Source organism: Mastomys coucha, unplaced genomic scaffold (assembly GCF_008632895.1).
Source record: "Mastomys coucha isolate ucsf_1 unplaced genomic scaffold, UCSF_Mcou_1 pScaffold4, whole genome shotgun sequence".
Lineage (NCBI taxonomy): Eukaryota > Metazoa > Chordata > Mammalia > Rodentia > Muridae > Mastomys > Mastomys coucha.
The window spans coordinates 34,773,856-34,796,322 of record NW_022196910.1 but is presented as its reverse complement, the minus strand read 5'-3'; the positions used below and the strand labels follow the sequence as shown (position 1 = coordinate 34,796,322).

The window sequence follows — 22,467 nt, the reverse complement described above, 5'->3', positions numbered from 1 at the left end:
CACATTCCCTAGAACTAGAGTTAAAGATGGTTATGTACCTCCATGTGGATATTGGGAATCTACCCTGGCTCTTAATCACAGAGCCAGACTCTCAATATCAAAAGGTATATAGAAAAGTTGCCAACACACTTGATTTTCCTAATCAAATGCACAAGCACACACACACAGACATAGACAAAACACCCATAGCATGTCTATATACAAACACTACAAAGACTTTATATGTCGTTGAATTAAAGACAGTGAACTACCATCCACAATTCATTGAAACTATTATCATTTGTTGAGTGAGTAAATAAAAAGTGTAGTTTTAAGGTTTAAAACTTAATCTCTAATTTTTTATAGTTTGTTTTTGCCAGGAGAATAATACAACTTATACCACAAATAGTTTCTTTGGTAGGATGATGGTTTCACATAAATATATTCAAAAAGATTATCTATATAATGAAACACATGTAAGTGATAATGAAGTTGCTAGAAATGCATTTTTTATAGGGGCTAGAGAGATGGCTCAGTGGTTAAGAGCACTGACTGCTCTTCCAAAGGTCCTGAGTTCAAATCCCAGCAACCACATGGTGGCTCACAACCATCCATAATGAGATCTGACTCCCCAGTCTGGTGTGTCTGAAGACAAAATAATAGTAATAATAATAATAATAATAATAATAATAATAATAATAATAATAATAATATCTTTAAAAAAAAGAAATGCATTTTTTAGTTTCCATCAACATTTTACTAGACATTTCTTGAAAACTTTAGACAGTACAGCTATGAAGAGGTCATAGATTTCTACTTTTTCTTTCCTTGTTATTATTACTTTAAGTGGGAAGGTATGATGCAGCTATCATCACTCACTATACGTAGATTCAAGTTAGTGAGATATAGGATTCATTTTTGTCTTTGATGTGTATCTATCTGTGTGATTTCAATAATGCAGTAGTTCTCAAACCTTTCAATGCTGTGATCAATCTAATAATACAGTTTCTCATGTTGTGGTGACCCCCAATCATGTAATTATTTTATTTTATTTTATTTTGGTTTTTCAAGACAGGGTTTCTCTGTGTAGCCCTGGCTGTCCTGAAACTCAGTCTGTAGACCAGGCTGGCCTTGAACTCAGAAGTCTGCCTGGTTCTGCCCCCCCAAGTGCTGCTAGAATTAAAGACGTGTGCCACCACTGCCCAGCTATGAAATTATTTTTATTGCTACTTCATAACTGTAATTTTGATTGTGTTATGAGTCATAATGTAAATCTATGAAATACAGGTTATCATATAACACCCGTGAAAGGGTCATTTGACCCACAAGTTGCTGCCTTAAAGTCTTCAAAAATGCTGTCTGTTACATGGAGCCAGATCTCTAATCCAGAATTCCTCCATCTCCCATGATTCTTGGATCCCCTCATCTCAGTTGTAATATTTACAAATTCTCATAAAGCTGTCTGTCTGGACAGGTTTTTTCTTTTAGTGTGTTTTTGAGGTGAAGGATTCTGTGTTAACATTCTGGGTGACTATTTCCTTGTCATGAATATTTCTCTACAAAAATTCTTCATAAGGATTGATGTGTATTCATTTTGTTCCCACTACCATGTTAGTCACAGTTTATAGATGAATTATTCAGAAATCTATATTAATCTTTTACAACTTAAAATAATTTGTTCCTCTCAAATTTTCATCATGAAACAATGCTCATTATATCAATATGATAAGGCAATATTATCCCTCATTTATGTCAACAAATTGTGTGTTTTCAATGATACATAGTCTTTGCTATAGGCAAATATATTAACGAAACAGTTTTATTAGAACACTATGCATATATTATTTCAATGCACTTGTAATTGATACACAATGTTCTTGTAAAGCCATACAAAGCTAATTTACTTGATGTATTCTTGAGTTCAGCTTGGATTTGTTTGACAATTTTGCCTCTGTATGTGTCAGTAAAACTGAGAGTTAGTTTTATACAAAATTGCCAAGGCAGTACCCTACAAGGTATAGATAAAAGACTATGGAGTAAAAGTAATGATATTATTCTAGTTTATGTATAAACCTTACCTTGAACATGTTTTTTTCCTAAACACTATAAGGAACAATATCAAATCACTGTTTGACAGATGTATATTAATACATATTTAGATATAAAAAATGTGTAGAACCTTAAAGGGATTGTAGACTCATTTATTATATAATAATATACCAATAAAAACAACTTAAAAGGATTTACTGAAGGTCATTGTTTGGGGTTTTAAAACCTAGTACAGTTCTTTATTAACTGCATGGGTCTATGTAATAGGTAATATAAAATCTTTATACATGACTTTTTGTATGATATAATCTCTGCATGGTCCCATTTTTTGTTGTTTTTATAAGATGTTCATCCTATTGAAAAATGACTTAATAGAATAATACAAGTAATACCAGTACTTGGGAGATTGAAGCAGGGGAAGGAACCATGAGCTCAAGGTTGGCCTAGGATGCATAGTTATACCATATTTCAAAAAAAATATTATCCAAAGTTTAAAGGATTTTATATAAATGAACACAGAGAATGGGATATTTCTTGACTGGAGTTCTCCTTTTGCAATATAGGTAGTAAAGATAATTTAATAAGTCATAGAGTATCACAGTGGAGGTAGCTTATGAGGAATGAAGTCACCAAAACTCTTAAGAGGTTAGAAAGCAGCATCATGGAATGATGCTGTGGGATGTTGAGTGAATGAAAGAAACAAGCTTAAGCAGATTCAGTAGTTAAGTGCAAGATCACACAAGAGCTCTAGGAAGATTCAAACAAGGGAAAAATTAATTAGCAAATGCTAGTTTATATTAGGAAGCAATTTCAAAATAATAAAAATCAGTGAATATTAACAGTATTTGGGTTATCAGTACTTAGTGAGAAAAGGAGTGAGTCTATGTAAAAGTATCTTTTATTCACCTGATGTAATTGTCATTTCAGAGGCTTACTGATGGGTAAGCTCATCCTTTCCTTCTGAACTCTGGCTGGCTGGTTCAAATAAGATGTTCTGGCTCAGACTCCTCTCCAAGCTGACTAATCCAATCTGGCTTCCCTCAGTTTCTCACTGAGTTGCTCTGCATGGCTTCACACTAACTCTGGTAATTTGTTTGAATCCTCTGGCTCCTTCTTATTTTCTCACTTCAACTGTCTCTGCTGATCTGCTCTGCACAACATGAACTCACTAACAAACTCAACTCCACTATACGGCATGTTCACTGCACTGCCTGCAACTTACCAAACTCAACTCAACTCAACTGACTCACAACTGACTGACTCTCTTTCTCTGCAATACTGTTAAATAGCTTCTCTTTCTTATGCTGTTCTGATGAGAGTTGGGTATATGCTATTTCTGACTCATTTTGACAGATCTTGTGCTGATTCAGCACTTTGCCCCTCAAACATGGCTGCTTCCTTCTACAGAGTAATCTTATCTTCATTGTTGGATATTAATGGTATGTATTAGGGCATGTCTGTACTCTAGCCAGAGGAATTAAAGGTGTATGGTGTGTTTGTATTTCAGCTGGATCACATAGACTAGGACTTTGGATGTGATCTCTTGCCAGAGCAGCCATGTTGCTGGATTACATTTCTTCCAGAAGCATAGAATATTTAAACAACAGAAATAGTTTATAAACTAGATATGTACACCAACATGAAACAAAATATCAAATGATGAAGATGAGAATGAAGATTCACCTTTTATTAAGTTCCAACCTTGACTTGGAAAGTATATCTACTTATATGTATTTTCAAAAATGTCAAAATATGTTTAGGTCTAGCCAAGTAATTTCGGTATTATAGATGTTCATTTGTTTCTTTTGTTGGAAATTGACATTTAGTGTGGGCTCATGTTGGTAGAAACAATGAAACTGGTAAAGAAGAATTGGTCTCATGATTTAGAATAGTATTTTTTAACCTATTGGTCATGATCCCTTTGTGGCTTGAACAACCCTTTCACAGGGGTCAAATATCAGATATCCTACATATCCTATATTTATGCTATGGCTCATAATGATAGCAAATTTAGCAAAGATGTAGGAACAAAAATAATTTTATATTTGGGGATTACAACAACATGAGGAATTATATTAAAAGGTCACAGTCTTAGGAAGGTTGAAAACCACTGCTCTAGAAGTAGCTTTAACCTAGGTACTATAAGGCAGTCAGATAATTTACATGTAAAAATAGGAATTATCTTTGTCTTTAAGACTATAATGATGAAAAGAAGAGACTGTAATGATGATAATTCAAGACATTTTCTTCATACAGCTTGAGTGAAAATTAGAAATGTACATAGCACTCTTTTCAAAATTATTCCAAAGCAAATTAAAATTATTTTGAAATATAAAAACAAAAAATGTTTTAAAATATTCTGCCAAGCTTAGTAAAAACAATTACAGATAGCTATCCTTACGTTTACATTTGTTCATAGTTTTAATCTTGAATGATGTAAAATATCTCTTTTAGAGATTCTATGTTGGGTAACATTCATACATTTAAATATGAGGTGCTTATAACTTTGGATATGTAAGGCTTAAATGCCTTCTTGGTCTTTCCTTTCCATATTCTCCTTAACTCCTTGTTCTACACATAGATGCTGCAGAAAATTTCTCAAGTTAACAATTTCCTATACCTTTGGCTTGACCATATCTTCATTTCCTAGGCTTTGGTCATAATTAAATTAATTATTTATCACTTTAAAATTTCTCTTTTAATGTCTGTGGGAAAATAAAAGTTATTGTTCTGTTCTTAGAGAAATCATATTGTTCCTAAAGAATTGTATTATATTGAAATTGTTGCTTTTTCTCTGATTTGAAGATAAAATCTGTTTCCTATTATATTTGATGTCTATGATAATTTCTCATATATTATAAATGTTCAGTAAGCCTGGGTAAACTTTTTTGAATATTGGTTTTATATAATCATCTCTAAATGAGCAACAGCATCTATGTTTGTTTGGGATACAGTCTAAAGACACACACTGCCCACTTCAAAAACTGCAATAGCAGATAAGTAAGATGTATGAATAGCTTATTTTAAAAGTAGATTATATGTCATAGATAAACATGGGAGCATACATACCATATCACTCATGGTCAGGGACATGCAATCAAAATAAGAAAATTTTGTCAAATTAGGTTTGTAGAGGTTGAGAAATTAACAGTATCACATCAACAATGAGCGTTTGCCTATTGTATACTTTCAGATATTCTTGATACGGCTCTTGCAATAATTTAAAAGTCACAATGGTAATGATTGAGAAGAAATAATCACTAAGACTAGAATCAAACCCATTTGACTCAATGATCACAAAGTTTAAAATACAGAAATAAAATGGCCATAATAAAGTGATATCTCTTGAGCAATCACCACAGTTTTATCACTAGCTAAGGAAAGAGACAAATCATCGAGAATTAAGACAACAATATAGGTACTTATATTAGGTACTTTAAAAGACATCAAATATATTTTGCTAACATATGAGACAATAGAATGAACATAATATACACAAGAACATATAAATAGAAATTCTATTAGATGTTAAACTCATAGGTACAGAACATGAAATTAAAAACTAACCCAGCTAATGCAAGAGTAATAATCACAATTGCAGTGGTATCAAATCTTGGAGGAACGAATCTGCCAGGCTACAGATCTGCTCACTGATGGCTCCTCAGAGGCAGAGATGTTGCACTTGGTCCAGAGATTTGTGTGCCACTCACAAACTAGCAGCGGCTATTATGAGTTGAGAAAGCAAGCTTGTCCTCAGTGACACTACACATCCTTCTTCTCTTTACTTCTTTGTTCAGTTTTATGATAAGCCATTCAAGTGAGATTGTGAGGTCTATAAATTTATTTATGTTCATTCATTTTCTACCTAATTTCTTAAAATACCGTAACACTATTTCTGGAAGAATGTATCGAATGGTACTGTTTGTTTATAGTCATACACTCTGAACTCATATTATTTCCCACTATCATAAGTTATCCAATTACTTCTCAGGTACCAGTGCTTACATTTGAATTAAATTCACGCTTCTGTAACAGCAAAGGCAGACTGAAATGTATCTCTGCAGACACCATTCATTCACACAAGCTCTGTTTTTCTCTTAAGACTTGAGGATTCAAATATTTTTTTGAAAATAAAGAACATCTATGCACAGGGGAAATCCACTTACATTTATGTTTCCAAAGAAGAAAAAATATAAAACAGCAGGACGCATTATTTTGTGATACTACTCTCTTCCCTTAAATCAATTCTTAATAATTTTATTGTCCTTAGAATGCCCATTTGTTTGTAAATAGTTATTTTAGGGCCGCTACAAAAGTACTTATTCTTGGATTTAAATATTAATTAAGACTCAATTCAACTATGGGAACTGAGTTAGTGTAAGAAAAAGTAATTACATTGCTACACTTTTGCAATATTTTAACACTTTTTAAAAGTTATTTTTCCTTGCTAGATTTTGACACTTAGAAAGTTTGGAGTCTATATTGATTTAGTTTATTTCCTTGTCCAAAGTAGCATTTTTAAGTACCTTAAAGATTTTAATTAAATAACAGGTGCCATTTCTTGTTTCTTCTCTATTTTTATAAACTGCACACCTTGTTTTAGGTGGCATTTTTAGTAAATGATAGTATGCATGCATGCATACATACATACATACATACATACATACTATCAAACTCTCTTCTTGGGATATACCAGTAATATTGCAGCACTTGGGCCAGGGAGGTGTGAGCAGCAGGGTTTGCAAACCCCATGAGTTTGAAGCATGGGCTACATAATAGCCTGCCTCCAAACAAACCAAACACAAGGAGATATTTTTGCTCAGTATTATTTATTTACTTATTTGAACTGGCATAGAACTAAAACTCACCATTACACAACATGTGAGAAAGGGATTTTCCTGACAAAATAATAACATAAGTATGATCTTGCCAACATCAGAAAGAACAAATTATGTCAGCAGCTAAGGCATTGGTGTGCAAAGTATGCTAAAGTAACTTTGAATACACCGTATTTTTAGATGTCTTGCTTGGTCTTCTATTACTGGGGCAAGTACCTGAGGAGAGAGATTGCTCAGAGCTAAAGTGAGTGTGCTGCTATTGCACAGGACTAGAGTTCAGGTCTCAGCAACCATGTTGGGCAGCTCACAACTACTGGCAACTCCAACTCTAGAGGACCTGACACCTCCAATTTCCATCAACCCCATCTCTCACTTGTACATACCCACAGACGCACAGGCTTACACATAATTAGAAATGAAATAAACACATGAGCAAAACAAGAAAGGAAAGATCCTATATTATTATTATTATTATTATTATTATTATTATTATACTATTCTAAGATTCTATTATTAATATTATTATTATTTACTAGTAGTACTACTACTATTAATAGTATTTAACTTACAGCTCACAGTTTCAGAAGTTTTAATTAATCACAGCACTGTACATGGTTTGGAAGGAACATCATACCTCATGGCTGCCCGGAAGAAGAAAGAGCTACATAATATTTGCTTTATTCTCTTTTCTACATTTTTTTTTACCTAGACCTTCAACCTTTGGGGTAATGTAACCCACATTCATGTTATCTTTCCACGATGGTTAACCCTCTCTGAAGATACGTTGTCAGCCATACCCAGAAATAGACTTTTCCTAGGTGCTCCTCAATCGAATAAAGTTGAGCTATCCCAAGAGCCACTAAAATTGGTTCAAGGTACTTGTCATTGTATACATTTGATTCAATTACTAAATATACTTGAAATCTAATGAAGTTAATTTATTTGAAGTAGCTGGAAATTTACTATTTTCAAAATTTCAGAATAAGTGGCCACTTTATCAAGCCAAGAAAAAACTGTATTTTTGCTGTAGTCCTCCATATTTTTGATGTACTAATCCTCAAATGTATGCAGTAACATTTATTCTGAATGACAGTTTTACTTTCTTTCTGTCTCTCTTAGGGATAAGTCATCATTAAAAACTATTAATGTAACTGGAGCATCACATGAGTTGTCCGACTTAGACTATAACGTTGACTATAGTGCCTACGTAACAGCTAGCACTAGATTTGGTGATGGGAAAACAAGAAGCAGCATCATTAACTTTCGAACACCAGAAGGAGGTGAGTTCTTAGAGTCTCAATCAATTTGAAGAATATTCAGCTCAAAACTCATCATATATCAAAATGTATTATTAAGTCTAAAGCCCATCCTTAGCTGGATGCAAAATTGTGTCTATTTCTTATGTGTGTGCTGTTGGGAGATGGAAGTAATCTGTCTATTCTTCAAGTTTTCATTTGTTAAAAAGTAAACAGTATATGACGTGACAGGGTTTTTATGAGGAGTAAGCACCCACGGATGAATTAACACATGATCAACACTTTACCTGTAGCAAATGTAGCAAAATAAAGTACGTGACATTGACTTTCTTTGCTCTTAGCTTTTATTATTTCAATACTGTCTAATAAAGTATAATTTCATAGTCATGTGCTCTATAGTAACAATTGGCTAGGATGCTATCTGCCAATCATGGACAGTGGTTATCTTTTAGAGCCTTTACAAGCAGGAACCTACTCTCCGTAACTATCATATGGTAAAAGAGTAGAAGAAAATACTGGTGTATGCTATGATTTCATTTCTGACACTCACATAGTATTCCTAATTTAAGGATTTTTTTTTTTAAAAGATTATAACCATTTTCAATTTATCAACTGCTCAAAAAAACTTAGACACTTCAACTTAATTTCTGGCCATGACTGAAAAGTTTCTAAATTGCTTGTTTTATAGAGCCTAGTGATCCTCCCAAAGATGTCCATTATGTGAACCTCAGTTCTTCATCAATAATTCTCTCTTGGACTCCTCCTGTAAAACCTAATGGAATCATACAATATTATTCTGTTTATTACCAAAATACTTCAGGTACTTTTGTACAGGTAAGAGCTGTGGATTTCTTTTCATGACCTTAACATTGTTAATATTGTGGACTATCTGTATTGATAATTGTGCATAGATATATTTTATAAAAGTCTCATGGATATATCAAATAATAATGAAATGTCAGGTACTCTTAAAATTTCTGCCTGATCATTCTGTCTTTGTCTGTCTGTCTGTCAGTCTGTCTGTCTGTCTTTTATGCCTCTTAGCAGCCCCACATAAAGAAAATTCAATTCTATTTTCTGCAATAACTTTTCTCTTTAAATAACAATGGTTTCATTTACTCTGATCTATTTCTTAGCTGAAAAACCACTTTTTTGTTTGTATACAACATGAATGGTTTCAGTGGTTAAACATTCTTGCATATTTTAATGTTTTTTTCTTTAGTTTTTGAAATTATAATCCCATCATTTTCTCCTTTCCTTTCTTCTTTCCAAAGCCTCCTCTGGGTTAGAATGGGGTCCCGCATCCAGCCCAGGCCTCGGGCTTCTGGGCGAGGCAGGATGCAGGAAGTTTAACTGCATACCCCATGTTGCCACCAGGCAGGCGTTGGTTGTGAGAAGCTGCAGGACCCCGCTGCTGGAGTCGTGCTCAGGGTCCCAGGGCCTGCACAGAGGCTGTGATGGAAGGTTCTTACTCTTGAACACTGCAGATGCTGCAGGACATTGCAGAAGAGCTGAGAACAGAGTGGGGGCCCGTGGGTGGGCTCTGGCCCCAGCCGAAGGGAAAAGGGCATGAGAAGAGCACTCGGATGGTTCCTCGGGGAGGAGAGTCTTTGGCTTAGGGGGCAAGGGGCTTGTCTTGGTGAAAATCATGGCTGGAAGCACTGAGAGGCCTCCCCTACCAGGTCCCAACTAGAAGAGGCAGTCCATGGTTTTAAGGCGTTTGTTGTAGAAAGGCAAAAAGTGAGAGAAAGTAGGGAAGTAGAGGCTGGCCAGGGTCATGTCTAGAGACAGAGGTTGGGGAGAGAATGAGGAGGGGGGAGCAAGGGAGCGAGTGGCAAGAATAAGCGAGTAAGAGCAAGAGAAGGAGGAGGGGGCAAGCAGCCCCTCTTTGGGCTTAGCTTACCTGGCTGTTGCCAGGTAACTGTGGAAGTGGAGTCCAGACAGAATACCAGGAACTTGGGGCGTGGCCCTACATGACCGATGGCCACAGAATTATGGAACTTGGGCCTTGTGTCAGGAGCCTAGTGTCTGGAAGCATGGCAAATAGGTCTTCCATCCCTTTCAGAGTTATCTGCTGGGTCTCCGGGGTTTAAATCTGGCTCAACCAGAAAACAGGCTGCCTTTCATGGTCCCACAGCCTCCCATATATTTTTCCTTACTATCTTTAAAATCCATGAGCTCTATTTTTCATTACTCTGTCTACCTGTCTATCTATTATCTACCTACCTACCTACCTACCTACCTACCTACCTACCTACCTACCTACCTACCTACCTACCTATCTATCTATCTATCTATCTATCTATCTATCTATCTATCTATCTATCTATCTATCTATCTATCTATCTGAGTTATATGTATATACTCCTAATACATAAGCGTAATTGGCTCAGTCTGTATAATGTTACTTGTATGTATATTTTCAGGGCTGATTACTTGATTTGGATAACTAATTGGTATGTTCTTCCCTAGAGAAGACTATCTCTCCCATGTTCTGCATTGCTTAGTTTCCTGTCATTCTCTACGTAGGGCTGGGGCCTTACAGACTTTCCTGATCCACTTTGGCATGCTTGTGGATATTTTCCTTGTTCAGCTCACATTTGGGCAGTCATGTGGAGGAGACTATGAGAATATATCCTCTTACATTACTAAGAGACACAATCTTATAGCCAACTTTTGTGATTCTCTAGCTCTTAAAATCTTCACTCATTTTGATATATCCATTGGGTGTGCATTTCGGTTGTTTGTGCTTTTCTGTAAGGGTATCTGTTGAAAGTGAGGTTACACTGAAGAGGGCTCAGGACTACATTCATTTATATTGGTGGTTATAAAGACAAATATTTAGAATATAGTATTTTTTCTTCAACTGAAATATTTTTATTTTTGAGGCGAGAGTTTTTATAGTCACAATGCCTTTATTAATGCTTATCACCAGATATAAAAAAGACCAGTGAGCATATCATTATTAGTCTGCAATATGTAGGTCATGGGACTGTAGTTTGTAAAGAGGAATTATCTGGGATATGAACATAAAAGTAATGAAAAAGCCAAGACTAATTTAAATTAGAATGATGTTTTCAATTTTGCCCAAAATTGTTATATTATTTCTCTAGATTATTTTTTTTCAGATTTTAATATATAAAAAAGAAAAGAAGAGAAGTGTGATCTAGTCAAAGACAGGGAGTTGAAATATCATCTGGGAAATAGGAATTTAAAGAAAATTCTGTAATTTACAAAATGCCTTACTGAATCGGTTGTGACTGTCAATTCTTATTTCTGGGTGTCATCCTAATTAAAAGAAGATGGGAGATACTTTGGAATGGCCCCGTTCCATTTGTTGTTTAGGAAGTTTAGCTTAATCAGAATCAGGACTTCTGATTGACTGTCTCTAAGACTAGGCTATAGTATGCCTTGCTGAGTCCATCTGTAGCTGAGTATGGGCTACTGAGGAACTCGACAAGTGCAGAGCTTTGGAAACCATCTCAGCCAAAGGCATCAGAACCCAATGTCCAGAGACCAGGTCCGTTCTGTCCTCTAAGTGGAATGATATAACTTTGCAGCTAATAAGAAGACTACTTTATAAAAGATATTTAAATACAGATATACATGTAATTACAGTCAGACATGTTCTAAACAAATACCTTAAGAACGAAGACCAAAAGAAAGGTCTGTCTTTTCTCTGTACCTCAAGCAGATCTTCTGTCTCTTTTTGAAAGCTGATAAGAAGCAAGGCAACTATTTCTTACCACCGAGTCCCTCATAGACTTAACATTATTTCTCTTTACTATGAAAGACGTTCAACTTGAAGATCTTCCATTTATATCCACTTTTTAAAAAAAGCATTCCAAAATCATGTAGTTTGAAATCTAAGCAATGGTTTTGCTTCCATCCAATTTACTTGCCACTGGGGTACAATTACAGTTTGGTTCTCACTGTCTATAACTGCACCTCCTGTTTGAACATCTACCTATGTCAGCATGGTCTTCTAAATTTATGTGTTCATACCTGAGTATTTGGCATGATCCCATTTTCAACTCATCTGTCTTAGAACAAGTTATCTCCTCTTAAGTAATCTTAAGAATGCTTTTAAGCGAGACAGCTGCAGGAGGGCCCAGGCTAATGATGTTAAAACATTTCAGAAGTACAGACTCATGTTGGTTGACATTCCCTCGGGCTTTAGTGCCCTCCTAAAACTAATGTTCAAAGTAGCATATCTTCTCGATCTGTTGTTTTTTAAGTTGGTATAAAAAATACTTGGAGTGGAAAATTATGTAGCAGATTATGTCTATGTCTTTTATCTTCCACTTTCTCCTCCCCATGGGACTTTATGAAAACACCCCCACACTTAGCATGTTTTATTTGCCTCCTATTCTAGACATCTGATCCAAGTCTTAGGATCCTTCTGTTATAGCGAACATCTTGAAAAAGTGGGACATATAACATTTACATTCTATGTTCCCAGAATGGTTTTATGCATATGTTTGATGATCAATAATATTTTAATTGAAAGCACATAAAATTGTTGCCATGGACCAGAATTTTCAGTACTTAGAATTCAGAAGCATTTGAGCATGGATTGAAGCTGCTTTCTGTGCTTTCTTGAGGACTTTAAGCACATTTCTACTGTTCAATCATCCTCCTCAATTCCTTCAGTCATCACATAATGTGTTTAGTATGGGAAATTACCTCTTATTCAGTTCCCGCTAACGTGTCAGGTTTTTAAAATATGACTGACAAAATGCATATGTATTTCAAAGTGCTAAAATACGTTTTCCTGATAATAAAATATGAAAGCATCTATAAGGTGCCTTTTGGCCATGTTTCCATGAATGAGGTATTAGGGTTTTATTAGATAATTGGAGCCAAAAGACATCATAAGCCAAAAATAAAAATGTGAGGTGAGAAAATAAATGGAACATTCCCCTGGATAGAGTCTAGAGTTTTATGACTTTGTCTCATGTCGTTGCATGCTAAGTCATATGCCCAACAGGAATGATCTTTTGGTGATTCAAAATAATTACTTATTTGTGATGATTTTAGACAATTAGAATAAATTCTATTCCCAAAAACCCTCTAAAATCCATTCAAATAATCTTCTAGTAATTAATACTTGTAAGTGGTGCTTCTATAAGTCAGCTATTCTATCTGTAAAGTTGAGGTATTGGAAGGTATCCAAGCTCATATATCACATTTTCTGAGAAATTGTTATATGGCTTTAACAAGTCTATTCTCAAAAAAGACACCACAAAATTAAAGCAAATCTTTGATTGTACTGACAGATATTTTTTTAAAAAATCCCACAAAAATGTACTGAACTTTAAATTGACAAATTGTAGAATCATCTTGAGTATAAACTTAATCAAGTAGAGTATCCTATGTTAATTATTTAAACAAATTATTCTTGCTTTTATTGTGGTTAAGCACAGTATTAATTTTTGTGTATCGTTGAAGACTAACCCTCAATAACTCTCTATAAAGTGGGGATAGTTATTCCTATTTTATTGTTAAAGGGTGAGATTCTTTGAGATTAGATATTGGTCCAGTCATGCATATAAGATTTAAAGTGATTTGTACACATCATATGGTGCATTTTTCTCATTGTACAGAAACATTCTTATAAAAGTATTGAGACAAGGTTTCATGTAGTTCAGGCTTCTTGAAAGTCACTATGTAGTGGAGACTGACCTTGAACTAGGAACTTCCCCTTTATTCAATCTTCCAAGTGTTGACATTAGTAGATGCATCAATGTGGTGAGAATCTTGGAGTTTTGGTTTCTTTTAAAAACAAAGAAATACTATAAGAATGTGATTTTGTTTTAATCCCAGGTGTGGGATGTTGGTCTGGTTTAGATTGTCCACAGCTGTATACTGAGGTTTGCCTCAGGCTCTGGCAGGGGCTTGATTTTTGCAAGCTGCAGATAGTTTCTGTGATTGTATGACAATTGTGTGACATTTGAAATTTTGGGGACCTTATCAGAAGGTATATAAAATGCTAGGGAGCCTGAGAGGTGGGGTGTGGTGTGGTTATTGGTTGTTGTTGGTTGCTATTGATCATGGTTTGTTAAGTAGTCATGAGCAAAGAAGAAACAAGAAGTAAGTAGGTAACCTGATGGTAAAAATCAAACTTGTTCCAAGGAACTGACTTCCCTAATCAGCAGGAACTAATGATATTGTGGCCCCACTTCGGCCCCTTGACTTTATTCAGTGACCTCTTTCTATTCCTTTCTTTCTTTTTTTTCTCTTATGTAGTCTTGGGAGGGGGAAATAAAGGAAAAATAGGGGTGGAGAAGGGTGGAAGAAAGAAGAGCCCACAAAATAGTCATAGTCAGCTGCATGTCATTCTTAGCTAACTATGTTTTTATTTAAAATTATTTCTCCTTATTTTCAAATACTTTTTGTTTGAAGTGTGTGTGTGTGTGTGTATGTGTGTGTGTGAGTGTGATTTTAATTGTTTTTAATTGTCCAGAAAGGAAACCCTGACACAAATTCTTTAAATCCTGAAAAAAAAAAGGAGTCTTATTCTGTTTGTAAGAGTGTAGTAACTCAAGCTGGGTAGTAGTGGCACATGCCTTTAATCCTTGTACTTTGGAGGAAGAGGCAGGTGGATTTCTGAGTTCGAGGCCAGCCTGGTCTACACAGAGAAACCCTGTCTTGAAAAAAAAAACCAAAAAAAACCAAAAACAAAAACAAAAAAAGGGCAGTAACTGATTTTTTTTCACTATAAAGAGCCACTGGAGATGAATAATAGTAATGGCTTGAATTTGTAGATAAGGCAAATACTTCCTCACTTTTATAATTATTAATGAGAAGAAGAAAGTGTAAAGCTGTTTTAATTTTTTTTCAAAATGTTGGAATATATCCAACACTTCATAGAAATATCTGAAAATTTCAAAGGGAAATTCAGGCTCAGTCAGCATAGCCATGGAGTTCTCTCTTGGTCATTTGAGATTTTCTGCTGTGCAAAGCTCAGGACTTTTTCTCTTTAATATTTTATGTATTGATCTGGTAAGAAAAACTGTGACCATCTATTCCACTTTTAGAACACATATAATTCCAGTTTATTTTTTATGATAACATCACTTTATGTTGTTTCTCCTAAGAATTAAAATATTAAAATTATAGCAGTTTCTGGTCAATAACTATTTTTGCAACATCTGTGCATACTAAAACACTCTGAATTGTTGTAATAATATGTTTATCTTTCAGAATTTTACACTTCTTGAAGTAACCAAGGAGTCTGGCAATGCGACAGTGTCTGTAAGGATATATAAACTGGCAATATTTAGCTACTATACATTTTGGCTAACAGCAAGTACTTCAGTTGGAAATGGGAATAAAAGCAGTGACATAATTCATGTCTACACAGACCAAGACAGTATGTAAATGAACATGTCTTTATCTTTAATCAGAAAAAAATTAAAATCTGATAGTTATGTCAGGAACTTTTCTCTATTTGTTTGCACTGATATTGAAATCAGTTTGACATATTTAACTACTTCTCCTAGGAGCTTAAATGTGTTTTAAAGTCTTACAACTATTTCAGTTTATTCCTCTTTTTCCCACTATAATATTATTTTCACAGGGCTGACGATGATAGATACTAACACTCTGCTGTGAGCTGAGAGTTCTCCACTAGAGGGTTCTTATACGCACTTTGAAGTCCAGAGCTTTTTCTATGACTTCACATCTAAAGTACACTAAAACTCAATTCATCCTTCTATTCTGTTACAGCATCCTATAGAAGAAGTACCACGTTTTCTGTCCACCATATCTTATAGTAACATTTAAACAAGAAAGTCATAAATTGGCTAATACAAGCATGATAAGAGAATACTTTGCTTGTCCTTGGTAAAAAAAAAAAAAAATTGTTAAATAATAGACAGGCTCAACACTGGCTTTTGTATTACCTATTCATTAAAATCTTACTGATTCTGCTGCTCCAAGAGATGTTACAGTCATCTAGCATGGACAGGAAACAATACTCCGGCAAGCCTGGATGACCTGTGTCATATGCCTGCTCATTTGTTTCTGAAGTTGCTTTAAATGAAACTCCAGCATCTAATTTTCTTTTCTGACTTCAAATACATACAGGAACTTGTGAATGAATTTTTAATTGTGTGTGTGTCAAACATAACAAAATATCTGTTTTAATTAAAAGAATTTTTTATAGACAGCTTCTTCAGAATCCTGTTCATGCTGAACATTCACAAATCTATGATATCTATTTAAATGTTTGATATAATTTTTTGTTTACTTCAGTTTCAGTTTTCAGAATGCAATGGAAAGTGGATGCTTCTGCTTCTCCTTTGTTTAATATTAAAGATTTATTTCTTTTGTGTATGGGGGTTTTGCCTGCATGTATGTGAGTGCACTGGGTGATTGGAGTTGAGGCCAAGAAAGGACATGGAACCCCTGTTCCCCACAACTGGAGTTACAGAAGTTTGTGAGCCATCATATGGTTTGGGGGAACTGAACTCAGGTCCTCTGGAAGAACAGCAAGTACTCTTAACTACTGAGCCATCTTATTGAGAAATGACCGTGACTTAGATTCTACTGAATTAAATCTCAATATTTACTGTTTGAAAACTCATTAATTTACCAATATATACATGAAAAAACCTGCTTATTCTTCGCAAAAATAACGAATAGTGGACAGGATCACCCACAGAATATAATTATCATGTGAAACTACACAGTTGATGAATCTATAACAAAAACTTTTAGCATAATGTGGTCAATATCATTTTAGACACTCTTTAATTATAGATCTCCCCAAAGACTGTTACAACCCATAATAGTTTACCAATTATAATTGAAGCGCCATAAGCAATAACGATTTACTTTTCATTGCATCTTTGGGGACTTTCAATTTTATATCCAGCCTAGTTAGATCTCTGAAAATTAAAATTTCATAAGTGGAATAATTTCTTAAATTACAAATGTGGGTTGGTGTTTTGTTGGCTAGAGACATCTAGTTACTGGAAATCAGAAAAGCTTAGCATTAAATATTCTTACTACAAACATGACTTTGAACAGGTCTCTTATGTACTCTGAGCATCATTCTCTACATATTCAATAAAGATAATCTTTGGAATGAGGAAAGTAAACACATTATTTAGATAATTACTAAACTATTGATTCTATTTAGAAATATGTGTTGCATGTAAACATGTGTGATCTCTGTATGCTAAGAAAGGAAAGTCAGGAGAACATAATAGTAACAATTCTTGCATGTGTTAAGAATGAAAATTATTTGGAATGATTTTATACTCATATGGATATGTATTTATCTTCATTTAAATAACATACCAGTAAGAGATAGTGATAGTGTTTTAGTAATTACATTAAATTTGTAAACTAGAATAGCTGGGATAACTGGCGACTTTTGTGTTCTGATCGCTACCTACCTCAGTACCCGAAGGTCGTGTTGGAAACCTGACTTTTGAGTCCATTTCATCAACTGCAATAAATGTGAGCTGGACGCCACCAACTCAACCAAATGGCCTCGTCTTCTACTATGTTTCACTGAATTTACAGCGGAGTCCCCCGCGGCACATGAGACCACCTCTGATTACACATGAAAACAGCATATATTTTGATAATCTGGAAAAATATACTGACTACATATTTGAAATCACTCCATCAACAGAAAAGGGATTCTCCGAGACCTATACTGCCCAGCTACACATCAAAACTGAAGAAGACGGTAGGAAAGACCCCGCCATTGCTTATGGAAATTATTATTTCTCTTTGTTTATATTGCTTTTAGAAAAACAGTACTTATAATTATTTTCTCAAGTAATTATCTTTTCAATAGACATGGTAAGTTCTAAGTGACTTAAAACAGCCTACTTATAAAATTAAGTCCAATTATATTCGAAATGTCTTTACTAATGAAATTGTTTTGTCTCATTAACATTCTGTTTTTCTTTTATAGTTCCAGACACTCCACCAATAATCAACATTTTTAAAAATCTTTCTTCTACCTCCATTCTCTTATCGTGGGATCCCCCATTAAAGCCAAACGGTGCAATACTAAGTTACCATTTAACTTTACAAGGACCCCATGCCAACCACACTTTCGTCACTTCCGGTAACCAGATAGTCCTGGAAGAACTCTCGCCATTTACTTTATATAGTTTTTTTGCTGCTGCAAGAACTCTGAAAGGACTCGGTCCTTCCAGCATTCTTTTCTTTTACACAGATGAGTCAGGTAAGCCAGAACATATGCTGCTTCCAGTGACTTCTCTCTTCAGCCTGTGCTCTTTGTATCTGAGGAAGAGCCTGCACAGTCAAGACCGTTAGATCTTCTGTTTGTAGCCAACTTACAGTCATTCGCCTGCTTTGCTGATCTTTTTCCTTCTCCTTTTTCTCCAGTTCAAGCTTCAGAATGACCTGTTCTGTTTAAAGCTATTTTGAAACATCGAGTTGTAGATATCAGGGCAGTAAGAATTACCATGTATTTTTTTTTTTTTTAATTCTTTCTGAATTAGTTTCTTGGAGCAACTAGAATCAAGATAGTATTTCTGTGCTACCCATTTTATGAACACAAGTTTTATAATATGTTTCTCCCGCAGCGCCTTTAGCACCTCCCCAGAATTTGACTTTAATCAACTATACTTCAGATTTTGTATGGCTGACATGGAGCCCAAGTCCTCTTCCTGGCGGTATTGTTAAAGTGTATAGTTTTAAAATTCATGAGCATGAGACTGATACTGTATTTTATAAGGTAGGTTGGTTATAACAGCATATATTTATTTCAGAGACTCGGAAACTGAATTAAAATGTTTTGAGCTGCAGGAAAAAAATGACTTGCCGATTTAATCAAGGGGGGCTTTTAGAGAAATAGCTCAGTGATGGGGTATCTGCCTCTTGTATACAAAGCTCTGGATTTGACCCCAAGCTCCACAATAATTAACTGAACCATGATAATATTTATTTTAAAATCCATTTTCCTGAAATATGGGATGTTCCTGGAAAATATACGGAGGCTTTTGTCCGATATAAAAACTGAGTACTTCAAGAATATTTTACAAACTAATTGCACTGTTTGGCTTGTTGTGAGGGTTATTTAAAACCTACTACATTATATGCTTCTTTTATTGAAAAAAATAAGTATCAAATGAATCTTTTTAACTTTGTCATAAAAATATTTACACTGCTCTTGTGGTAATCTTTCTAGATTGTGTGTCTTACTATACCACCTGGTATTCTATAACAAATTTTTATTCTCTATCTTTTTGTTTTCATCGATTTGTAATCCTCAGTATTTCTTTTTTCTTCCATTTTTCTTTTCTTTTTTTCTTTTTTTCTTTCTTTAGGATGTAGAGTCAGTGTTATCATGCAACGATCCAATAGAACAGGGTATCTGAAATTTAGACCCATGAGTACTAGCATTTGCCAAACTATGTTACAATTAGTATTTTTTAAAGAAAGTTATTTTTCCTTTATGATATCAAATGAAGTTCTGGGATATTTTATTTGCAAGAAGAATGCAAAAATACATAGTAAATATTAAACATTGTAGACTTTGTAATTTATTTTTAAGGTATATCAGCATTCTAGAATGTGTAGCTTACAAAGTGAAGAACAGAATATCAAGAACAACAATTATAGCTCATTTACTTATCACTGTCACCAGGAACAATGTCTCCCTTCCTGGAACTTAATATAGTATTTTACTCTCTGAAAGGTTATATATTATGTAACTTCCTAAATGTGGACCAGTTTCCAGAACTGTAAAGCCTGTATTAATCCAAAAGCATGTAGCCCCTTATTATCTATTCAAAGCTCAGTTTCCTCATATCTTTTGGATTGCCTGTATAGGCTGTAGAAAATATTCATAGAAGAGAAATAAGTTTCTTGGAGTAATCTCACCCTTAAGATTACTTTGTATGTTCATTAGAGTATATATGTGTACATTACAGTATATATATACATATATATATATATACATATATATGTATATGACCTAATTTTCATAGAATGATGATCTTTAATATAAAAACTTTAAACAGAACAGTAAAGTGAAGGGTGACATCAAATGACCTGGTTTGAATCTTTCCATGGAGATTTACACTGATGCTTTCTAGAAGTTTCTTATCCTCTTAAGATTATTTCCTTCAAATGAAGAATTAGAATAAAAATCTTCATATATTAATGAAGATTATAAGGGTAAATTTATATAAAACACTTTGAATAGTTCCAGGCATATAATAAACTCATCAGTAATCAGGGTAAATCCATATAAAACACATTGAATAATTGCAGGCATAAACTCATTAGCAGTTATTGCACAGATTAAGAAAAGAAAAAAATTTCCTCTAATGTCATGGTAGCTTTGAGCATGAAAGAGCAATATACTTTTGCCTGAATATGATTTCAACATCTTTAAACATTCTTTTTTTCTGTTATGTTTTCCATTAATATTTCATTAGTACCAAATTGACAATTTTATGCCAGAAAATATTAAGTACATAGTTTTAGAGCAAGTAGGGTTTTTTTCCTATTAATCATTTTATTTATTTACATCCCAAATGTTGCTCCCACTCCCTCCCAGAGTTCTCCCCTCTCCTCCCTTCTCCCTCCCCCCCTTTCCTCTGAGAGGGTGTTCCCTGTCCCCTGAACCGGGGCATTCGCTCCCACTGAGGCCAGACAAGGTAGTCTTCTATTACATATGGCCTCAAACCAGTACTTGTATTGAGCAAGTGGTTTTAATCTTTAAAATCTACTATATTTGATTACTTCTGCTTGCCATTATTTTCCAATCTTTTTAGATGAATATATTTTCCTTCAAGTTCCTTTCAATCTGCTCTCAAATCACTCCCCCATCCCTAAGTATTTTTACCTTGTCGACTGTTTTCCCTGATACTGTGTTTATGGTTCTATCAACTTTCCCTGCCAGGACCACTTTATGTTCCATTTCATTCTTTTGTCCTGTTGTTTCATTCTTTTTCTGTCCTCAATGGCCTGTGGCCTTGTGGAGACAGAATAGCATTAGAGCCACCCCAGTGTCACTAAAACCTCATCAGCCTACACTGGGACATTGACATCAGTTGAAAAATTGGATCACTCTGATATGCTGCAAGAAGCCACTTATTCAGTAAAAAGCTTTTAAAAGACTTTCTTTTGTGTAAATGTATCCAACAGCCAATAAACTAATTTATTACATTGAATAATCGAGCTCTCAAGTTCATCCATTTCTCTGCCCACTAGTTCTTCTGAATCAATATCAAAATGAATTTGTATTGTGCCTAATTTCTTATTAGAAACACACTTTTTAGACATTTAGTATTTAATAAAAAGTTTTCTTGCTGACAAGGACCATGGTTTACTATGGTCTTAGTTTTTATAATCTACAGATCATCTGTCAACACGATTTATAAATAGTAAGTGTGAAATATGAAGAGGTGGGAGAACATGTCCTGCTAGATTTAGCCACTTCCTAGAGATTATTTTCTTTTTAAAAATAAATTTGAGATTATAATTACATTTCTACCTGCCTGTTCCTTCCTCCAAACCCTCTAATACAGCCTTCTGCTCTCTTCCAAATTCATAAATTCCTTTCTCATTAATTGTTAGTGCATGCATATCTGCCTGTGTATATAAGTATATATCCCTAAATATACCTGCTTTCCATGGAGATGATTTTAAAATTGGACTTGAGAGTTAATATCAGTGTGGGTAACCTAGGACTTTGGATGGCTCAGTGGCTCAGCTAGTAAAAGTTCTTGCTGCCAAGCCTGATCATGTGAATCCAATTCCCAAAACCAGTTGGTAAAAGGAGAGGGAGAACTCTCACAAGATGACCTTTGATTTCCATATAAGTCCATGGCTGTTACAGCCTCCACATGAGTGAGTCTGTTAACTTGACCTCTCACTTTCATTAGGATATATTTTCACATAAAATTTCTTATTATTGATGGGAAATTTGTCTAAAAGAAAGCATATTCTTTCTTATTTTTCTTATTTCTTATATTTCTTAGTTTTGATACCTAGTTCTTCCTTGTATCATAAACTCATCATATCCACAAGTATAAAATGTTAATAATTATTTTAATTATACATAGTCATGAACTCCTAGGTTAAATGTAAAAGGAGTGTATGCAGGATATTCCAATGTACCTGTTAACTACAAACAAGTATTTGGACATGCCTTGTGACTAAGGATTTTTTTCCTTCTCAGAATATTTCAGGTTTTCAGACTGATGTCAAACTTGCTGGACTGGAGCCTGTGAGCACTTATTCGATTAGTGTGTCTGCATTTACCAAAGTTGGAAATGGCAATCAGTTCAGTAATGTGGTGAAATTTACAACCCAGGAGTCTGGTTAGTCACAATTTCTGC

At 34.5% G+C, this 22,467-nt stretch overlaps 1 protein-coding gene across 1 annotated transcript in view; it reads left to right on the top strand.

The window, feature by feature from the left end:
• Ptprq (protein tyrosine phosphatase receptor type Q) overlaps window positions 1-22,467 on the top strand; it is a 190,831-nt gene that overhangs the window by 59,084 nt on the left and 109,280 nt on the right. Inside the window, exons 18-24 of the mRNA XM_031349633.1 lie at window positions 7,986-8,146; window positions 8,811-8,956; window positions 15,329-15,497; window positions 17,535-17,828; window positions 18,060-18,335; window positions 18,700-18,851; window positions 22,308-22,449. Coding sequence (XP_031205493.1) covers window positions 7,986-8,146; window positions 8,811-8,956; window positions 15,329-15,497; window positions 17,535-17,828; window positions 18,060-18,335; window positions 18,700-18,851; window positions 22,308-22,449 — 1,340 coding nt within the window. The remainder of the gene's footprint in view (window positions 1-7,985; window positions 8,147-8,810; window positions 8,957-15,328; window positions 15,498-17,534; window positions 17,829-18,059; window positions 18,336-18,699; window positions 18,852-22,307; window positions 22,450-22,467) is intronic.